We start from the raw sequence: 19,323 nt of genomic DNA, 5'->3' as shown, positions 1-19,323 counted from the left end.
ATTTCAGAATATATTCTGTATGTTGTGACTAATGATTAGGTGCAACATTATTTTATTTCATTTTAGTTTATTTTGATAGCTCTTAAGGGAAGCTTACCTTTTTTTAAATGTCAAAGTGTCTCTACTTATTCTATGATTTTTTAAATAGTAATCATGCATTAAAAATAAGTTATTTCAACTATTATATTGGTAGGTTATATATCACTAGTATCAGACCATGAGTCCATCTGTCCACACTGCTGATCCTGACCTGCTGTGAAATGATTAAAAAGTATATAAATAATAAAAAAATGAAGAATTCATTAACTAAAAATCAAAATGAAATCTCAAACTTATAAATATATGAGAATTCTGATGCAAACATTTTTACATTTTCTCACTGGAGAAACTAGTCAATTTTCATTAAAAATGTTCATTTTGTCTAAAGAAATTTCATTGGTTTTGACTGGTGAAATTGATGCAGAAGTCTGAATCCCAGGAAGATTTTTTTCAGCCTTCCCTATTTGCACACTGTGTAAACTGATAAGCAATTATAAATGTAATCATTTATTTTGAAGCAGGATTTTTTTTGAGGAGGTGTGTAAGATCACAGCAGACCTGAATAGTTATTATGGATCTTACACATTTGAGAAATTCAGAATTTGGCAGTAGATGAGCCTATGTTGGTCAATATCTTGATTAAATTAGTGTACAAGAGAATATCTGCATATGGTGTTGTTTGTGTTGTGTATAAGCTCCGGGGCATAAATCTGAGTGAATATGGTTGTGATGTATATGTTTATGTATGACTTCCTCACCTGCTAGGGCATGCTTTCCTGGACCAACATCTTGGAGGATTTTGTTTGTTTAAAGCTATTTTATTTTTCCAGGACTATATCTGTAGTGGGTGTGTTGGATACAAATGTAAAGGTGAGATATGTAATCATGAAATACCATGGCCCAAATGCAGGGGAAGTATACTGACCCATTCTATGCAAAGTCACAGCATCTCCTAAAGGAGGGTTTGTGTATTTTTATTATGTATTCCTTTTCAGCAATGTTAAATAAAGCAAGGCATAAGGGAGAGACCGAAAAATAGAAAGAAAGGTTGTCAGGAGAGCTCTATAGTCTTTTGCTGTCGCAACACGAGACAGCACTGATGGTTTCCATTTTTTGAACTAAAAACTACTTGTTCCTATCTAGAAAACAAAGCTAACTCTGTATGCTTAAACCAACACATTGTTATTAACCCCATAAACAGGCCTAAATCATCCCATTGGAGTTGTCTTCTAGCTCACTTATGAGTAGCAAAGGTCTTTTATGCAAATGCAGAATATTGCCAGACTGAAATTACTGAAGATAGATACAAGTTATTGCACACACATGGAAGATGGTAAAGAGCATAAAGATAAGTTGATCCATTCCATAAGACCATGGAAAGGCTATTTGCGATTTTCCAGGAAAATTTTGAGAGGGAGAGAGAGTACTGGAGAGCAGAAGAACAAAATAAGAAGGGCTTTTTGAACTCCTACTAGTGCGTTCGTGGCTATAGTCGGCTACATACTTGCTTGGGGCTTGATATAGATCTCGTGATCAGCCTGTAAATCATGGTGGCTCACAGATCTGTAGAGGGTGTTTCCACTTCTTGCATAAGCCTAGTGTCACTACTAGCAAAGTAGATAAGCACCTCTTCCTGTTCAGGTACTGCATGTATGGTTTTAACAGGTGAATGCGTGTGTCCAGGCAGTGTAGTTATGTCGAAGTGCTACCTTCATTCTCTTCCTCTTCCTTTGCTGTCTCTCTGGCATGCTGAACTTTACACCATCAAATATTAATTGCCTTTTGGGAGTTTCTCACTAAAAGAGCTCAGCCTGGTACTTTTAACTAGAAACTCACAACTGTGTGAATATCCCAAAGGATCTAATTCACAGGGCTACCCTGCCTAAATTTCACCTGAAACCTGTGCTCACATCACATAGCTTGTCTTACCGTCGGCAGCAAAGCTGGCTGAAACAGCTGAGCCTTCACAGCAGGAATACATTTCAGAATTTATAGATCTGCTGTAGAGGATGTAAGCTGAAACACCCAGTGCTGTTTCCACATCACAGAGAGCCCTGACTCTGCTGTTGTGCACTTCATGGAGCCATTACTACACTGGACAAAGCAGATGTAACTCGTCCTCACCGAGGTTGCACTCACTGGGCACAAGGCTGCAGAAAATCAAGGTCATAATCTTAAAAAATTAGGAATGGGTATTGAAGTATCAAAAAATGGAAATAGTTATGGGATGTTCAGTGGTGCCTTCATTCTGGTTTGATGGGCTTCCAGAACCCTTGGCTTTCCGTTCTGTAGTTCAGGGATCAGCGGCAGCTACTACATCCTTTTCCCACCAAGTTCACATGCAGGTTCATCACCTGTGAATTGTCTTCCATAAAAAAAAAATCCATCCAGTTTTTCTTTGCAACAAGAAGGTTTTCCTGATGCTAAATGCCACCCAGTGTTTTATGCGAATTATTGTATTAACTGCATTTCCTGAAAGCTTATTATTCTACTTCTCTCGCAGTCTGGGGCTGTTTTATTGTTGCTGGCAAACAAGATTTCATACTTACCCATCATGGCCTTTGTGATGAAGTTTGAGTTTTCCACAATGAAAATGAGGTAACATCTCTTCTCTGAGAGGATCAGACAGCCTGCTCAGGCTTTCTGACTGCCTGGTCTTGTGTGATATACTTCCATTCTGCCTGTGCTGATGAGTTTTCTGAGAGAGATGGAATAGGTAAGGTGACCCCTACTTTTGCGATGGTTTCCTCTTCTTGAAGCGTTGTGCTGATGCATTGTTCAGCATTCAACGCATCAGTACGACACTCTCATACATAAAGTACCAAAAATGCTCACTCTCTGTCCTTTGCAGCCCTCTGTCATTTTTGTCAGCAGCTTGTGCTGGGAAGGTGCATTGACTCCCTTCTTTCATGTGCTGAACAGCTGTTGCACGACTGAACTGCCCCTGGGCTTCAACTGTGGAGCAGGGGGGAGGGAGAAAAATGATAACTCTTTCACAACTGGGTTGATGAATTTGTCAAAGAATGTCAGTAGTGTCTGCATCAGATATGCATGCCTGTAAGCATAGCAAGATGTGCTCCTGAACAAAATGACAGAGGGCAAGATGGTAGAGGTGGTGTTGGTGTAACTAACCAGCTGGATGTGTAAGGGGACTCCTGTAGTTGTGATACAAGGTCGTAATTTATGGTTTAATGGTTGGATACCTCATCAGTTGATGGAATTACTGCTTGGATGTTAATTGCACACAATACAAGTTCCTCTTACTCTAATCCTGCTGTTTCATGTTACAGAACTTCATGTTGCAGTTATCGGCCAGAATATCTTCCTAACACATTAGTATTTCCTACCCTAAAAAAGGACTTGGGCATATTTCTAATTAGGTGTTATTTCTCAGTGTTGTGGAGGGGCTACTGTGTCAATTGCTGTTAAAGCACAACATGGTAAGAGAAATGCCAGTGAGATATTCAGCAATTTGCTTTTAAATCAGGAAACACTTTTCTATAATAAGGCTGCTTATTGCGAGTATCACTTCTTTTTTATTGCTGGAGATTTTTTGAGCTTTGTGGCAATCAGCTGGGACCAAGAGAGGAGCAGTCACTCCTCACGGCTGCTGTGTCAACTTTGCATACCTCTCAGCAGTGTTTTCAGATACACGTTCTCTTGGATTCTTGGCGGAGAGGAGCGGAAGACGTGTAACTTTCAGTGTGCCCTCCTGGCCATGATATGATGCAGTACCATATGTTACAGGAGAGTTTACAGAAAGTGACTGAGAGTTTCAGAGATGGCAAGCAGCGAGTGCTGATTAGTTCAGGAGAGATCTTAATACACCATTGCTATCTACTTGTGTTTACCTTGAAGCTAAATGGGGGTATTGGCTGCTTCTTCCAGTGTCTGCCCCCTGCACTGATCTCTTCTTGCCCTCTCAGGACTGCCAGCTCTCCTGAGACTGGAACCCAATGGGCGCAAAACCACCGTCCTGGGAAGCACCTGCTTATGTGCTGGCTCCAGATTCTGCCCCTAGCACCATCTCTTCTAAACCCACAGTTGGCTTTTCCAACATGCACAGTTCATTTTCATAGTGGATGAATTACTGTGGTATAGCAAGTAGCAAGTATAGTACTAGTCTTTCATTGATTGATTGATTCATTTCATTGATTAAGCAGCAGCCCAGTGGCATTAGCTCTCCTGCATACCTGAGGATCTAAACTACAACACTTTATTCTATATATTTAATGAGATCCTGGATTTCTCTATCATAGTTTTATTGGCTATCACTTTCTACCATGGACAGATAATACATTTTATATTCAGTTAATTACTTTTTCGTACCTTAAGCAAGTGCACAATCTCCAGTCATCAGCAGGACTACATGCTTAATTCAGGTTTTAATAACACTGACTGAATATCTCTCAGCTTGTACATCCCATTGCAGGTAATTTTTTGCCAGACTTTTGGAGGACTGCAGACCTCCAGCTTGCTAGCGTAGCATCTGACTGCTTATCAGTCCCACTCTCAATCTCCTCATTATTTCAGTTGCACATCTACCATAATTAGATTCTGTATTTTTCAGACATCATAGACTAGCTTAAGATTGCACTAGGCAGGGACACAAAATTTCCTTTGTCTGTAGATCTTGGTTACCATTTTTTACGCAAGTCATTATTTTGCTCAGAAACAAGACCAGGTGAGGTTCAGTCCCTGATCCAAAGCTGCTTTGACCAATTTACTGAAGCTAAGCTGGTACACACTGAGCATTTAACTAACATTTACTGTTCTACCTAGAGCAAAACAATGTCTGTACTGTATTGCATCAGCTTGCACAGCTCTCCACCTTTCTGGGTATGACTGCACTTATGTGCTAGTCCTGACAACTATGCTTGTGAAGCCGGCAAAAAAATATATGAACATGTACTACTTTGACTATATACATGCTAAAGGTGCTTCCTAAACCTGTAAGTTGTCTTTTTACAGAGTTTGAGTCCTGGAATATTCGTAATTTTCTTGTCAGAGATGCTACAGACGTGAGTCCATTGCAAAGTTTTTCTAGACCAGTTCTGCCAGCTTAAGTGGCAAGAAGTGCATGCCCAGTGACTACCCAGGATGGATGGCTGCTCGCTGTCATTCCTATTGTCTCACAGATTGCATTCTCCTTTGTGTAGAAGTATGGATGTATAAAGCTGATTTGTTTAGCTGATGCTAATATTCGTAAATTTCCAAAGGTCACATCGAGATCCCATTGTTTTAGGTGCACATCAGGTGTGCAGTGAAATACCACCTGCTCCAAAGAACTCACCATCTACAAAATTCCTGGCCTGCTTTCTAATCTTAATGGTCATTCTGGGTAACTCCTTCTGGATGATGTGATAACAAATAGCCGGTTTCTTCAGCAGAATTGCCTATAAATATCTAGTTGACACAGTAGCTGTGTGATGCCTTATGCCAATTAATTAGCATGGTTCAATGGTGTTTTATGCTTTTAGTAACATGCGTCAGTAGTCGTGCTGCAAGGCATATAAATGGGGGGGGGTGTTAAGTACTTGTGATCATTATAGACACAACATTGAGATTTCTGGTGTGTAGGACTCCTGTAAGTATCACGAAATAGGTAAATTGTGAATGTGAATGCACCACCTCTGGATGTTACTTGCAGCAGTTGTGTTTCACATATTTCTGTGTGCTCATGCCTGCATTTTCTCTTTTCTTAAGTGGCTTTACTCAGGCCTTTTGGAATTCTTGCGATGCATAAAACAAGGTGCTCATGCTGTGTGCAACAATGAAGGAGCCACAATGGGTTGGTGTGTCTTGCATGCTTCCCTCCAGCCTCTGCTGCTGGTCACCTTGGAGACAAGAAGTGTCCTGGACTGGCCTCACAATTGCTTTAACCAAGGGGCAGCTCCTACATTTTCTGCTTCATGTGTAATTAGTGGCATTTCTTCAATAATCTCTGGTTGTTCTGATGTGAGGGTTTACTATAACCCATGATGGCGACACATTCCCAAAACTTCTATATTCTTCCAGGGATAATATTTAATCTTTAATTTGGATGTTTATCAAGCCTTATTCCAATTCACCAACAGTGGTGTGAGGGAAGTCCCAGAAGGGGAATAACTGGTAGCTTTTCCCACAGCTGCTACCACAAATAGATACTCCAAGAGGACTGAGTGCATGTTTGCAGCCTTTTAACACAGAAGAATACTGAAATACCTCTAGACATCATGGAGAAGCTGTAAAGCTATATTTCTCTTGAGCCATCCAGCTCTAATGTATTCTGAATTCTTCAGCTCTCCTCTTGGCCCAGGGCAATGACATGAAATAGTGCTGGGTATTAGAATTTTACATATTTTTGGTTAACTCTATTGACTCCAGATAAAGTTTTATTTCTGCCAGCAGTGCTTCTTTAGCATTAGCTTCCCATCTTATTCTACTTGAAAATGCCCTTTTAAATATTAGTTTAGTCGTTGCTAAACTAACAAGAATTGTCACAGTATTGGAGTGCATATGTGCCCTTAGTGCTCATACCACAAAAGACAACACTCCTATTTTCGGTTATTCACCAATAACCTTTTTTCTCTTAACAGTACTATCCTTTTAGTCGTCGCCAGCAGACGGCTCTGTTTCTTAATAGATCTGTTTATGTTTCATACCCTGTAAAAAGCAAGTTCTCTTTCATGCTTACCACATGTTGTGTACGGTCCTTGCTCATATTTCATGCCAGCACCTAGTACTGGTAGTTCCGTGAGCCCCAGAACCAGCATTGCCTGATCTCTGAGGGATTTATGTCTCGTAATGAGCTGATGCCTAAGAAGGTGCAGAGTCCAGATTCTGGTGTCTAATAAGCTGTGAGTTTACCTTGAAGCCTATACTTAGTGGCAGTGATGTTAGGTTTTCTCTCTTCTGCTCAGTTACCTATTCACATTAAACCTGTAAGAACTAATACCCTTGCACTCTATCTGTGTCAGATTGGATTTAAAATGGATCAGCGTGTTCAAATGTTATTGGTGGGGAACAGAGAAAGATACATACTCATTGACTTCCTTATTCTCTTCTTATTGTCTTCTAAAGACAAGGCTACAAATTCAACTTCACTTGGATCTGTGTGATCTGTGGGTGGTTAGTAATAAAGACAGTTTGCATTGTGGTTTTTTTTACTATCTCAAGCATATCTCATGCTTTGGGGAATAAAAATTATAGGAATCATGAATAATACGTAGATTATTCATTATTCATATGTGTCTGCTGGGGGAAAAAATGTCACAGAGTGGGTAGGTGGCTGGGCCAACTCTTTTTAATGTATTGATGAAAGGGGGGAAAAAAAGAAAGCTCATGCACCCAGAGTCCTCTGCCTTAAACAATGAACCTTATTTCTTTTAAGATTATTTGACTTTAAGTAAGTCTTTTGAATGTGATAAACATGCCCAAGATTTTCCAAGAGGATTAATTATTCATGCAAATTACACATTTGTAAATGATATAGAGATATATACAGAATTCTTTAATTTCACCTACAGTCCAGTGAATTTGAAAATTTGATTTTTTTCATCTGAAAACTTTTGTTTGCAGTGCTGTAAGTAGCTTCACACTAGATCGAATAGGATAAACAATGAAAAAAGGGCCTGACTGCAGAGCTTAGAGAGTAAAGGAATAGGATTGTTTTGAAGTAGCTCTGTGCGAGAGTGAGCCAGATTTAACCCCGAAAGCTGGCAGACTGCAGTGTTAGCTCAGAGGTAACTTGAATCTGAGAGTGCTGTAGATCAGAAATCAATTTTGAAAATTTCATGCGTGAAAAGATAAGGACATAATCAAGTCTCAGGTTTGAGGGACGGCTCTGGCTTCTTGGTGTGCTCTGCGTTACAGAGGTGCAAATGCTTCTCGCGGGATGCAGCCTGCCATTTCAGGAAAGGTGCTCGCCTGAGATTAGCCTGGGAGATAAAACAACTTAAATAAAAAATTTGTGTGCTAAAAACATCGCAGTGTTTTTTATCTTGACACATTAAAGGACTGGGAGTTTAGAGGTCTGGTTTTTGAAACAGAGGTTTCTTCAGGGCTTTACACGGTTCTTGACGTGGGCTGTTGCTTGCAGTAACCGGTGGCAGTAACATCCGGCACTGTGTCTGCCGCCAAGGGAAAAGCTGTATGTAATCTAGTGGGGGGGCAGGTAGAGAGAAACTGAGGCATCAGTAAAATCACCAACTACTTTATTGCTGTTGTTTTAGTTGTAGTTTAATCTTAAAATAAAATTGTATGACCAGTAATCTCATGAAATAAGAAGACATCTGAAGATTATCAGATCTAACCATAGAGCTTAGGCTGGATCAAAATCAAGGCACCAGAAATTAATCCTTTCATGTTTTATGAAAATGCCTGTTCAAATTTCTATATCTGACTTCAACTGTTACAATTTACAATCAGGGTCGAGCCAGACTGATTTCCAAGATCTCTAAAAGGAAATGACAAGTCTAAATACTTCAGATGAGCTTGTAATTTAGTAACTGGATAGCTACATGACATCATGTTACTAGGCTAAGCATATTACAGACAAAATGACAACAGCACCAGACAGAAAAGGCACAAACCTTACCTTCAGTTTGTGTTATACCTATGATAATCTGGAGATCAATGGTTATATAAAGTACCTTTTTCTGAAGTGCCAGCCAAATAAATGTTAGTATGATAGGCAGGTGTTCAAACACTACAGAGTTGAAACAGACAATGAAAATAAACAGAAACCCTTCTAAACTGAAAAATCCTGTTGACTGTGATTGGTAAATAAGATTTACTTCTCAAGAAGGTGAAGCCACATTGCCATGACGTAGCTCACCCCTGGCGAGGCGTGTATCCCAGCTCGTGTGCTGTGGCTGTGCTCCACCTCAGCAGCATCACACGTTGCAGGTTTGCTCCAACACACACGGCAGGAAGACCTGCTGCCGCATGGTACACTGCAGATGCACAGCATGGGTGGTGGTGATGGCTGCTGGGTTTGTTCAGTGACTGCTGTTGCCGTGTGACTGATAGGGTGCATGCACGATTCAGCCTGTGTCAGAGAAGGGGGCAGTTGTCCCCTGCCTGGGTCCCCTGTTATTTGCTTCTCACCCCTGCCCAGGACTAACATCAGTTTGTCACAGACTGCTGAGCGGACAGTCAAAAATCGATCTGAAAATCCAAAATCTCTTTTTTCAGGCGGTGCTTTGCCTTGGCTCATCATGCAGCCCCACAAGCACCAGTGATGATGCAGGGCAAGCAGCAGGAACATGTGGCCAGCAGCTGGAGGGCACAGGAGCCGCTCGCAGCAGCGACTTCTCACACCAGCAGCATGTCTGTGGGTTACGCAGTTTTCCCGCGTCAGGAAAGGAAGCTCTGGATAAGATCAGATCCTGTGAGGAGGCAAAAGGAGCTGAGGTTGTCAAGTGTCCCAAAAGGCTTACTGAAAACATGGTACAGGACAAAAGCAATGTAGCCGAGAGTAGTCATCTGTAAGGTTAACAGAGTATACTGACGTGTTTTGTGAAGCCAGATTGGAGGAGCATTCCTGTAAGAGAGCATTTTTTCTGTTGCATAAATAATTAAGCAGTGGTGGTGTTTTGCCTTTAGGCAACAATATTACCATAAAGTAGTTGTCAGTAATGCAAATAAAGGAAATAAGAAACTATTCTGGGTCAAGGATTTAGTCATACAGAAGAGGGACAGTTCTTTTGAGCTTTGTGGAGAGCTGAAAACCATCTGCAACAGACTTTAAGTCCCCTGAAGCAGCAATTTGGCCAAGCAGGAGACAAGCAAGGTTTTATTGTTCAGGCGTGGGAGCCTCTTAGCATAGTAATATAGAGATCTGTGTTACCCCTGTATGGTATTACCCCATTTCACTGGCTTCTTCCCCTGGTCCTGCAGCAGAGCTGAATGACTACAGAGTCTGTAGAGAAGCAGTGTTGTTACTGGTGAAGTTCTATATCTGCAAGACTCGCTATAATGTGTGAAAATCAAAAAGAAACAATTATCCCATAGTTGTGGTTTGTCACTGAGGTTCTTCAAAGAAAGTGATAACAAGTAAATTCTAGTCTAACCTTCACCCTCTGTGAGACTTTTGCCCCTTTACCGTGTAGTGCTTGACCCTGAAGCTCCCTTTAGAGGCAGGAGAGGACCAGCCTGCCTGGCAGCCCTCCCTCTGCACTGCCTCCCCCCTTGCAAGTCTCCTGCACACATTGAGATCTCTTCTGCTGAGCTCTGTGCTGTAAAGCAGGAGGAGAACACAGCTCATTTGATGATCTTGATCTAAATAGCAAGTTGACATCTGAATTAAAAGGGAGAGACTGCAGCAGATGAAAGAGAAGCAATATGTTTATTTTCTGGTCTAGCAATGCTGTTATTCAACCTGTGTCCCAAGCCCATACACAAATAATTGGGAATTTGCTGTCTTAATGGCTGCTGGGTTTTTTTATTGTACCTCTGTGGCTGTGTGGGTGAATGTGAAAAGGTTTTGCACATGTATATATGTATTTTTGGTAGAGACTGCACAGCTAAAGCCTCTTTTAATTTTCTCTCTAATTTATTTTTAATCGTTTAACCCCCCAGGGGTAAATCCTTATTATAAGATGTAAAATCATCTCTTCTTCAAAGCAGCTTATTTGTTGATTTTTAATTTGAGCCAGCACAGGCAAAGCTGTAGCTTTTTTCCAAACACTGAGAGGTCCCCTGTATAAATAACTGTCAAGTGTGTGTCTCACTGTAAAATTAGTAAAAAAAATAAAACCTAAACCTATCCTTCTAGAAAGGGCAAAAAAAGAGGGTTTGTATTTCTCTGTGTTAACAGTATGTTAGACTTCTGAATCTTAAAACATTCTTCATATGAAATTTGCCTTTAAATCTACATTACATTTAGATTATATTGAGTATGAAGGCTTACATTTTCAAAAGCTCAAGTGCTGACAGAAGTTCAGGGTTTGGTTTTGTTTTTTGAAAGGGGATCTCAGTCAAAAGATGGCACTGTCTGAAGATGGTGTTACTCTGTGCACTCACATAAATGCATGTTCACCAACATCATCAAGTCTGCTGCCTTCCTGGGGCCCGGGTTAGGGGTGTTGCTAGGAAGCTCCCTGATCTGTTGCGGCCCTCTGATTATTACCCACTGTTGGTAATGCGGGTTGGCGGGGATGAGATCACAGAGAGAAGTCCCAAGGCCATCAAAAGGGTCTTCAGGGCGACTGGTTGAAGGATCAGGGGCACAGGTGGTGTTTTCCTCAATCCCATCAGTGGCAGGGAAGAACACTGAAAGGGACAGGAAAACTCATCTGATTAACAGATGGCTCAGGGACTGGTGCTGTAGGTGGAATTTTGGTTTCTTTGATCACGGGGAGGTTTACATGGCACAGGGCCTGCTGGCGACAGATGGAGTCCGGCTGTCTCAAAGGGGCAAAAGGATTCTTGCCCATGAGCTGGTGGGGCTCATCAAGAGGGCTTTAAACTAGGTTTGAAGGGGGAAGGGAATATAACCAGGCTCACTAGAGATGAGACCAGGCATGGCATGCTGGGGTTGGGGATGAGATCGATAGCCCAGCTCAAGTGCATCTACACCAATGCATGCAGCATGGGCAATAAACAGGAGGAGCTGGAAGCCATTGTACAGCAGGACAGCTATGACTTGGTCACCATCACAGAAACATGGTGGGATGACTCTCATGAGTGGAATGCGGCGATGGATGGCTATAAGCTCTTCAGAAGGGATAGACGAGGAAAGAGAGGCAGTGGGGTGGCACTGTATGTTAGGGACTGCTGCGATTGTATAGAGCTCGACGATTGTGATGAAAAGGGTCTTATGGGTAAAGATGAGGGGGAAAGCCAACAAGGCAGACATCCTGCTGGGAGTCTGTTATAGACCACCCAACCAGGATGAAGAGGTCAATGAAGTTTTCTACAAGTGGCCAGCATGGGTTTATGAAAGGCAGGTCCTGCTTGACCAGCCTGATCTCCTCCTATGACCAGGTGACCTGCCTAGTGGATGAGGGAAAGGCTGTGGATGTCATCTACCTGCACTTTAGTAAGGCCTTTGACACTGTTCCCCACAGCATCCTCCTGCAGAAACTAGCTGCCCATGGTTTGGATGGGTGTACTCTTCACTGGATAAAGAACTGGCTGAATGGCCGAGCCCAGAGAGCGGTTGTGAATGGAGTTAAATCCAGTTGCAACTGGTCACGAGTGGTGTTCCCCAGGGCTCAGTGTTGGGTCCAGTCTTGTTTAACATCTTTATCAATGATCTGGATGAGGGGACTGAGCACTCCCTCAGTAAGTTTGCAGATGACACCAAGTTGGGCGGGAGTGTTGATATGCTCAAGGATAGGAAGGCTCTGCAAAGGGATCTGGACAGATTGGATCGATGGGCTGAGGTCAGTTGTATGAGTTTCAACAAGGCCAAGTGCCGGGTCCTGCACTTGGGTCAAAACTACCCCATGCAATGCTGTGGGCTTGGGAAGGAGTGGCTGGAAAGCTGCCTGCCAGAAAAGGGCCTTGGGGTGCTGGTCAACAGCCAGCTGAACATGAGCCAGCAATGTGCCCAGGTGGCCAAGAAGGCCAACGGCATCCTGGCTTGTGTCAGGAGTAGCGTGGCCAGCAGGAGTAGGGAGGTGATCGTACCCCTGTACTCAGCACTGGTGAAGGTGCACCTTGAGTACTGTGTTCAGCTTTGGACCCCTCACTACAAGAAGGACACTGAGAAGGACACTGAGTTGCTGGAGTGTGTCCAGAGAAGGGCAGCGAGGCTGGTGATGGGGTCTAGAAAACAAGACTTACGAAGAGTGGCTGAGGGAACTGGGGCTGTTTAGTCTGGAGAAGAGGAGGCTGAGGGGAGACCTTACTGCTCTCTACAGCTCCCTGAAAGGAATTGTAGTGAGGCAGGTGTTGGTCTCTTCTCCCAGGTAACAGCAAGAGGACAAGAGGCAATGGCCTCAAGTTGCATTAGGGGAGGTTTAGATTGGATAAGAGGAAAAATTTCTTTCCTGAAAGAGTGATCAGGCACTGGAACAGGCTGCCCAGGGAAGTGGTGGAGTCCCCATCCCTGGAGGTGTTCAAAAAATGTGTAGATGTGGCACTTCAGGACATGGTTTATTAGACATGGTGGTGTTGGGTGGACAGTTGGACTTGATGATCTTGGAAGTCTTTTCCAACCTTAATGATTCTATGATTCTATCAATATGTGCTACTGGCTCACTGGAAATTTTGCTTTTAGGCTAACCTGCACACTTTCTGGTTTAGTATTTGTTAGTATGACTGGCTGGGAGCCTTAGTCACAGTCCTATTGAGTTAACAAAAACACATGATCTGGCATAATCTCTCTTCCCTTTACATTAACTGGGGAGATGTTTATTTTCAAAACACTGGTTATCTCATCTTAATTCATCTGAAATATCTTTGGTGAAAAATGCTTTAAAAATGCCTTACCAGCTAGTTCAGGTGTAGGAATCTACATTTGGTCTTTCTGGCCTACAATACTTACAACTGAAAGGACCTGTATAATTAGTTTGCATTGAGTTTTCACCAAGGAAAATAAAAAAAAAAACAGATTGTCTTTTTTGTTTGTTTTTAGTGAAATCATAGAATCATTAAGGTTGGAAAAGACCTTTAAATCATAGGGTCCAACCGTAAATTGAACAAGTCCACCTCTAAAGCATGTCCATAAATGCTACATCTACACATCCTCTTTTAAATACCTCCAGGGATGGTGACTCAACCACTTCCCTGGGCAGGCAGTTCCAGTACTTGATAACCCCTTCAGTGAAGAAATTTTTGCTAATATCCAATCTAAACCTCCCCTGGCACAACTTGAAGCCATTTCCTCTCATGCTATCACTTGTTACTTGGGAAAAGAGACGGACACCCATGTGTTTTTTCACCCACTTTGTTTTTACACAAAGGTAATGTTTGTTTCTGTTCAGGATGTAGATGTTTGAATGAAGCTCTTGATTCCCTCTGCTTCCCTTTTTAGTCTTCCCAAGCTAAGTCAAGGCTTCCCACTTACCTCCCTAACTCCCATTTCGCTTCTCCTTGTTGTCTGAATTCACTGAGGATGCAATCTGTGATTGCTCCCCTGAGGTCCTCTCCTTGCTAGCAGCCTGTGCCTTCTCTGGGCTGTCTTCTGCTTTTGCCTTCTACGGGGTCACTCTTGCAAAAGTGTGACATTTGAATGTGGCAGCTTTATTTCAGTGCCATCTCAAAAACGGGACCCCACCTACCTCTTCCTTGATTTGTCCATAGCATTGGACTCACACTCGCTGCAGATAATCATCTTCTTTCTCCTGCCCCTCTCCCCAGAAAGTCTCCCACTTCAGGAGCGGTTCATTCCCTTCTATGAGTTGTGATGACAACGCCAAAGAAATAGAGAGTGGTAAACAAGTAACAGTCCTCAGATTAACAGTGTTAATCTCAGATATACCCTCAAATGGGATTCATCAGTTCTGTTGGTGCTTGTAGATCTGCACAACTGATATGTTAATGATAAACAAGAATAATAATGTGGACAGAGGGACCTTGGTCAGAAGCCAGACTTTCTTGCACACTGAGTAACAGGAGATGCAGCAAGTGAGTGGAAGTGAAGACTAAGTATGTTCCACAGAGAAAGGTGCAGCTCCCACACAAGAGTTTTTCCCAGGAACAAATTCTCTGTTTTATTTCTGTCACGCTGAACGCCTGTACATCTCTTTGCTTTCCACTGGGTGAGACAAAGACACTTGCTGTGAAGCTAAACCAATGTTCATCAGAGCTGCATGGTGCCTGCATAAATTCATTTCGGCATTGTTTTTTGCTCTGCAAATCCTTCTTAGCTGAACCTGATCTTTTGCAGTTTGGAACTTCTCAGAGCTGTATATCAAAGATAAAATACTACTTGCCAAATATTTTGCTTCTTTCTGGCATTAGCCCAGAGGGAATTGAGAAAGCAAAAGAGAGAACTGTGTATGTCAGTTAAAATTATAGATTTAATTTCCATCTCTGGAAACTCTGACTTTACCTGTTAGCCAGAAGTCATGACCCTACATTCCTTTTTAAAGCTCAATTATATGGCCACTTGTGAACAGTAGAGTGATCTGTGGCTGGATATTGAAGCTGGAGAAAGCAAGCACTGACAAACCAAATGCACGAAAAGATTTCTTGAGATTTGTCCGTAGTCCTTGCTCAGGCAGCCTAATGGCAGTGCAGTTCCTGAGCCTGCTGCTTCTATCTGCTTTGTACCACCAAGGGCCTGCTGCCCCAAAAACAGACTTAGGTGGGATTTTCACTGTTGGTATAGAGACTGCAGTTTGATGTCTTTGGTTTTTAAACTTTCTATTTACAATTAGAAAGAAAAATCGCTCTGAAATGTGAACCATACCATTCCATTGCATTGATGTTTTCAGACTGGTGTTTTGTAGGTATTATCTGGACAGCATAAAAAATTGAAATGTCATTTCAGTACCTGGAAAGGATCTATGTGCATGATTTACACAGGTTGTAGTAGCAATTAGGACATCTAATCTCAAATGCCTTTTTTGAAAAGACCTCCCTAAATGTTTTGAATAATAAGATCTAAAATATTCTTCTTTTTGCATGCTCAAATCATCGTAACATAGATTTAGTCATAATTCATGTCTGCAGTGCGTTGTTCCTGTACCTCAGTACAAAAAAAGGATGGGAATTTCATTTTTAATGACTTCTGCTGTGAGTCAGGAGTAACAGGAAAGCGAAACAGGAAAGTTGACTGTACTGACTCATTCTTACTTAGGGTCTTAAATAATTAGCCTACTCACCACCTTGTTTCTGCTATTTGATGCTGACTGAGAGAACAAGAAAGAGAAGAAGAGAAGGGAGGGAAGGAAGGAAATTAAGGGAAGCTTTTTATCATTTACAGTTTTTCACTCAGTGTCATTATCACTTTACAAATAATTAGATTGTTGCCTAATAATATCCCACTGGAAGTGTGTATATGAGCATCTGTTAATGAACAAATGTAAAATGATTCAGATGCTTTGTTCAGGTAAATACCCATTTAAATCACTCAGTGGAGCCAAGATTTAACGTTTAAGATCTTGAATCAACTTCTGCAGTCATTACCCGTTTTTCTGTGATTGCATCTTGTGAGATAGTCCTGTGCTACAGAGAGCCTGCCATTTCTGGTGGTATGGAAGGACATATGTCACTGGGTCTATCTGAACCAGAGAATGAAAACACTTGTGATGATGGAAAACGATGAGGGAGAACTGGGAAACCTGAACAAGTTTTGGTGGCAATTGACAATAATGTTCCTTTTCTTCTGTATTTTCCACCACTCATAATCACGGGCATTTAGAAAGGCTGCAGCAGCATGAACAAATCTCAGAATAGTGGGATTTTTTAAAACTTTCAAGATAGTTCAAATTGCACTAAGAGTACTTTGGCAGTACAGGTCAACCCTGCTTAGATCCCTGTCTAGGCTTCAGGCTCTTGAAGACCTCCAGTTGTACTGTGTTCACTCGCAGGCCTGTTTGTCCAGCTCCTTTCACAGTGGGGTCTCATCATGTCTGGAGCTTACTGTAATGCAAATAGGTAACAGATTTGGCCACCCTCACTAATGAGCTGGTTTCGTTTGAAGAGAGAATAATACTAATCCCTAGCCTAGCATGAGGAATGCTTTGACCTTTTGAAAGTTGTGAGTTTGATCTGCAGGCCATATTGTACTGTCAGTCTTTGCATGGTGGAAATTAAGTACTGGGTGATTGACAGGACTCCTATAGAAGGCAGCGAACCTACCTACTTCAGGAATCGATCCTGGGAGCAGAGCAACCTGTCACGCAAAATCTGTTTGTCTCAGTTCAGCCTTTGTCTAAACAAGTCTGATATTTTGAACCTCTAGGATCATAATAACCATCCTTGGAGCAGGATCCTTAATCTGCCCAGAGGTGATGCTGTTACTCTCCTGCTCTAATATGCCATCATATTTGCAAATACTGGTAATCTCCCGCTTCTGGCAAAACCTTCTTGCATCATATGTGATACAACATTTATCAGTATGTACGGAAAGTATAACTGTATGTAATAAACTGCTCTATTCCTTAGTGTTTTATACGTGTGCAGATATATGTGTGTATAAAAGTAAAACTAAGAACACATTTACAGTCTGCCCAAATTGCACTTGTCTTTCCCAGCATTGTTTACATCTTAAGTGAAGTGACAGTCTGACCCTCACATATTACTTCGCCAAGCTTGCTGGTTTAATATCTGCAAGACAAATAGGGTGTGTTAGTTTTCGCCTCCTTGAAGTACCTAGTTATATATGGTGCTTTTCAACTGCACATTATAAATGCGAGAAACCTTCTAGATAATTTCTCTTGACAGGCAGTTGTTTTGTGCATATAACCTAACCCTTTTACATAATTCTTCTTGTTTATTACCACAGGAGAAGAAAACTTGCTGGCAATTTTGAAAAGGAGATGGTGGAAGTACATGATCCTGGGGATAATAGATATAGAAGCCAATTACCTAGTAGTCAAAGCTTATCAATACACCACTCTCACTAGTGTACAGGTAAGGACTCAAAGGATTTTCCCTTTTGAGGTAAGGTGATAGGCTTGATGTGGTCAATGGTGCAGTGTCCACTGGCTTCAGTCCACTGACAGCTAGTTCCTGCCTGTGTCTTCTGTGGACTTTTTAATGCCATCTTGAAAGACACATTTCTTCATATTGGACTATTTTTATTATTCATATTTTCCAAGCTGTACAAAAACATACTGGCTTTCATTTTGTTTGCCTGTGGTAAACCATTAATGACATTTTTTAAAGAATTATTTAATTTTGTCCTTTAAGGAAATATTTTCAGATGGGCTAAAATGGTTTTCTCACTTTATATTGTACTTGGGAAAAAATGCAAGCACTTCTTTTAGGATTTTGTGATTAGATATGAGTGCAAAAGTTTTCATTAAGTAAAATGAATGTATTTGTGGTGAAGAAGTCTTACTTTAATGCAAGCAGTTAGATGCATTATGTTATGTAACAGCTTAACTGCAGCTATCAAAAAGTATGTTCTCCCTTAAAAAATTATGCGTGCAGTGAACAAAACCTAGGGTAGCAATTTCTCCAAAGATCTAACCTGTATATTTTAAATAAAAACGCAGAGGAATCGTGCTCCTCCCCATTTAAGTGCAGAAGTGACTAACAGAAACATTTTTAAAGAGACTGGAAATATTCTGTCTTGGGAAATCATTGCATACTTCATCGCTACTTGTTCCAAAACAAACCTTACTCCCTTTTTACGTTATCTCTAAATAGCTGGGCAACACCAAATAGTGTTCAGTGTATTTTACACCTTATTTGCCTGAAGTTTGCATTACAGCCAGTAAAATAGAGGAGCACCAGTTGATGTTCTGCAGAACCAAAGCTAATTAGAAATATATCTCTTCCATACTTGAAAAGTAATACTGGAAAATACTGAGCTTGTTTAGCTGAATAAGAAGCAAAAACAGTAGAAAACTATGAATTCAAGGAATCTGAATGTGAGGTTTATACTGTATATTCACAAATGCCTCTGCCTTGAGAATCTTGGTTTGAGATTCTTTGAAACATGCCCAGACAATGTAATACTGCTTTTAACACTTTTCCAAATCAGATTACTTTGTATAGAGTAAAGCATAAATCCACTTAAACCTCATACTGTCTGAATTTATAGCTACTAAAAGCCTCAAAAAGAAAAGCAAAAGCTGCACTGATTCTTTTACATGTTCACTCATAGCAAGTAGGAGTAGTGGACTGAGCAAGATGATCCAGGTCATTAAATCCCATCTCCCACAGCCACCAACAAGCACATGTCAGAGGTTCATCTGGCCAGATCCATGAAACGCTGGTTCCAGAAGATCCAAACCCTCCTGTTCTCTGCAATGATCACGCCCTTTAGTGTAAGAGATCAAAAACTGCAGTGCAAGGAGGAAGCAGGTGGGAGATTTCAAGGGCATTGCCTGTGTCTCGGCAGGGAATTTGTTAGCTGAAATGACCCACGGTCTCCTTGTAGACTTGGGGAGAGAGGAAAGATGGGACAGGAGAACTGTCATAGGACACAGACTGCATTGTGTCCTTTTTAGACCTCTTCCACATAAAGATTACAACAGGCTTCAGGTCCCTTTCCCGTGTAGCTTGAAAGAAGGAAGAGGCAGAAGCTGAATGCCATCAAGCTTTTTTCCCAGAGCGGGGAATGCGGTGTTTCCTTTTCCCATAGTTGTCCTGGATTGCTCAGATACACATGGTGTGACCAGGAATATCTGTTGGATTTATGATTCACTTCTTGCCTTAATTTGAATGAGCTTC

General features: G+C 41.5%; 1 protein-coding gene across 1 annotated transcript in view; it reads left to right on the top strand.

Moving 5' to 3' along the window:
- Nucleotides 1–19,323, top strand: part of SLC35F1 (solute carrier family 35 member F1) — a 257,949-nt gene that overhangs the window by 185,002 nt on the left and 53,624 nt on the right. Inside the window, exon 3 of the mRNA XM_075414159.1 lies at nucleotides 17,426–17,553. Coding sequence (XP_075270274.1) covers nucleotides 17,426–17,553 — 128 coding nt within the window. The remainder of the gene's footprint in view (nucleotides 1–17,425; nucleotides 17,554–19,323) is intronic.

The sequence above is a fragment of the Opisthocomus hoazin genome, chromosome 2 (assembly GCF_030867145.1).
Source record: "Opisthocomus hoazin isolate bOpiHoa1 chromosome 2, bOpiHoa1.hap1, whole genome shotgun sequence".
In the NCBI taxonomy this organism is placed as follows: domain Eukaryota; kingdom Metazoa; phylum Chordata; class Aves; order Opisthocomiformes; family Opisthocomidae; genus Opisthocomus; species Opisthocomus hoazin.
Note: the sequence above shows the minus strand (reverse complement) of the source record. Positions and strands in the feature narration are given on the sequence as shown.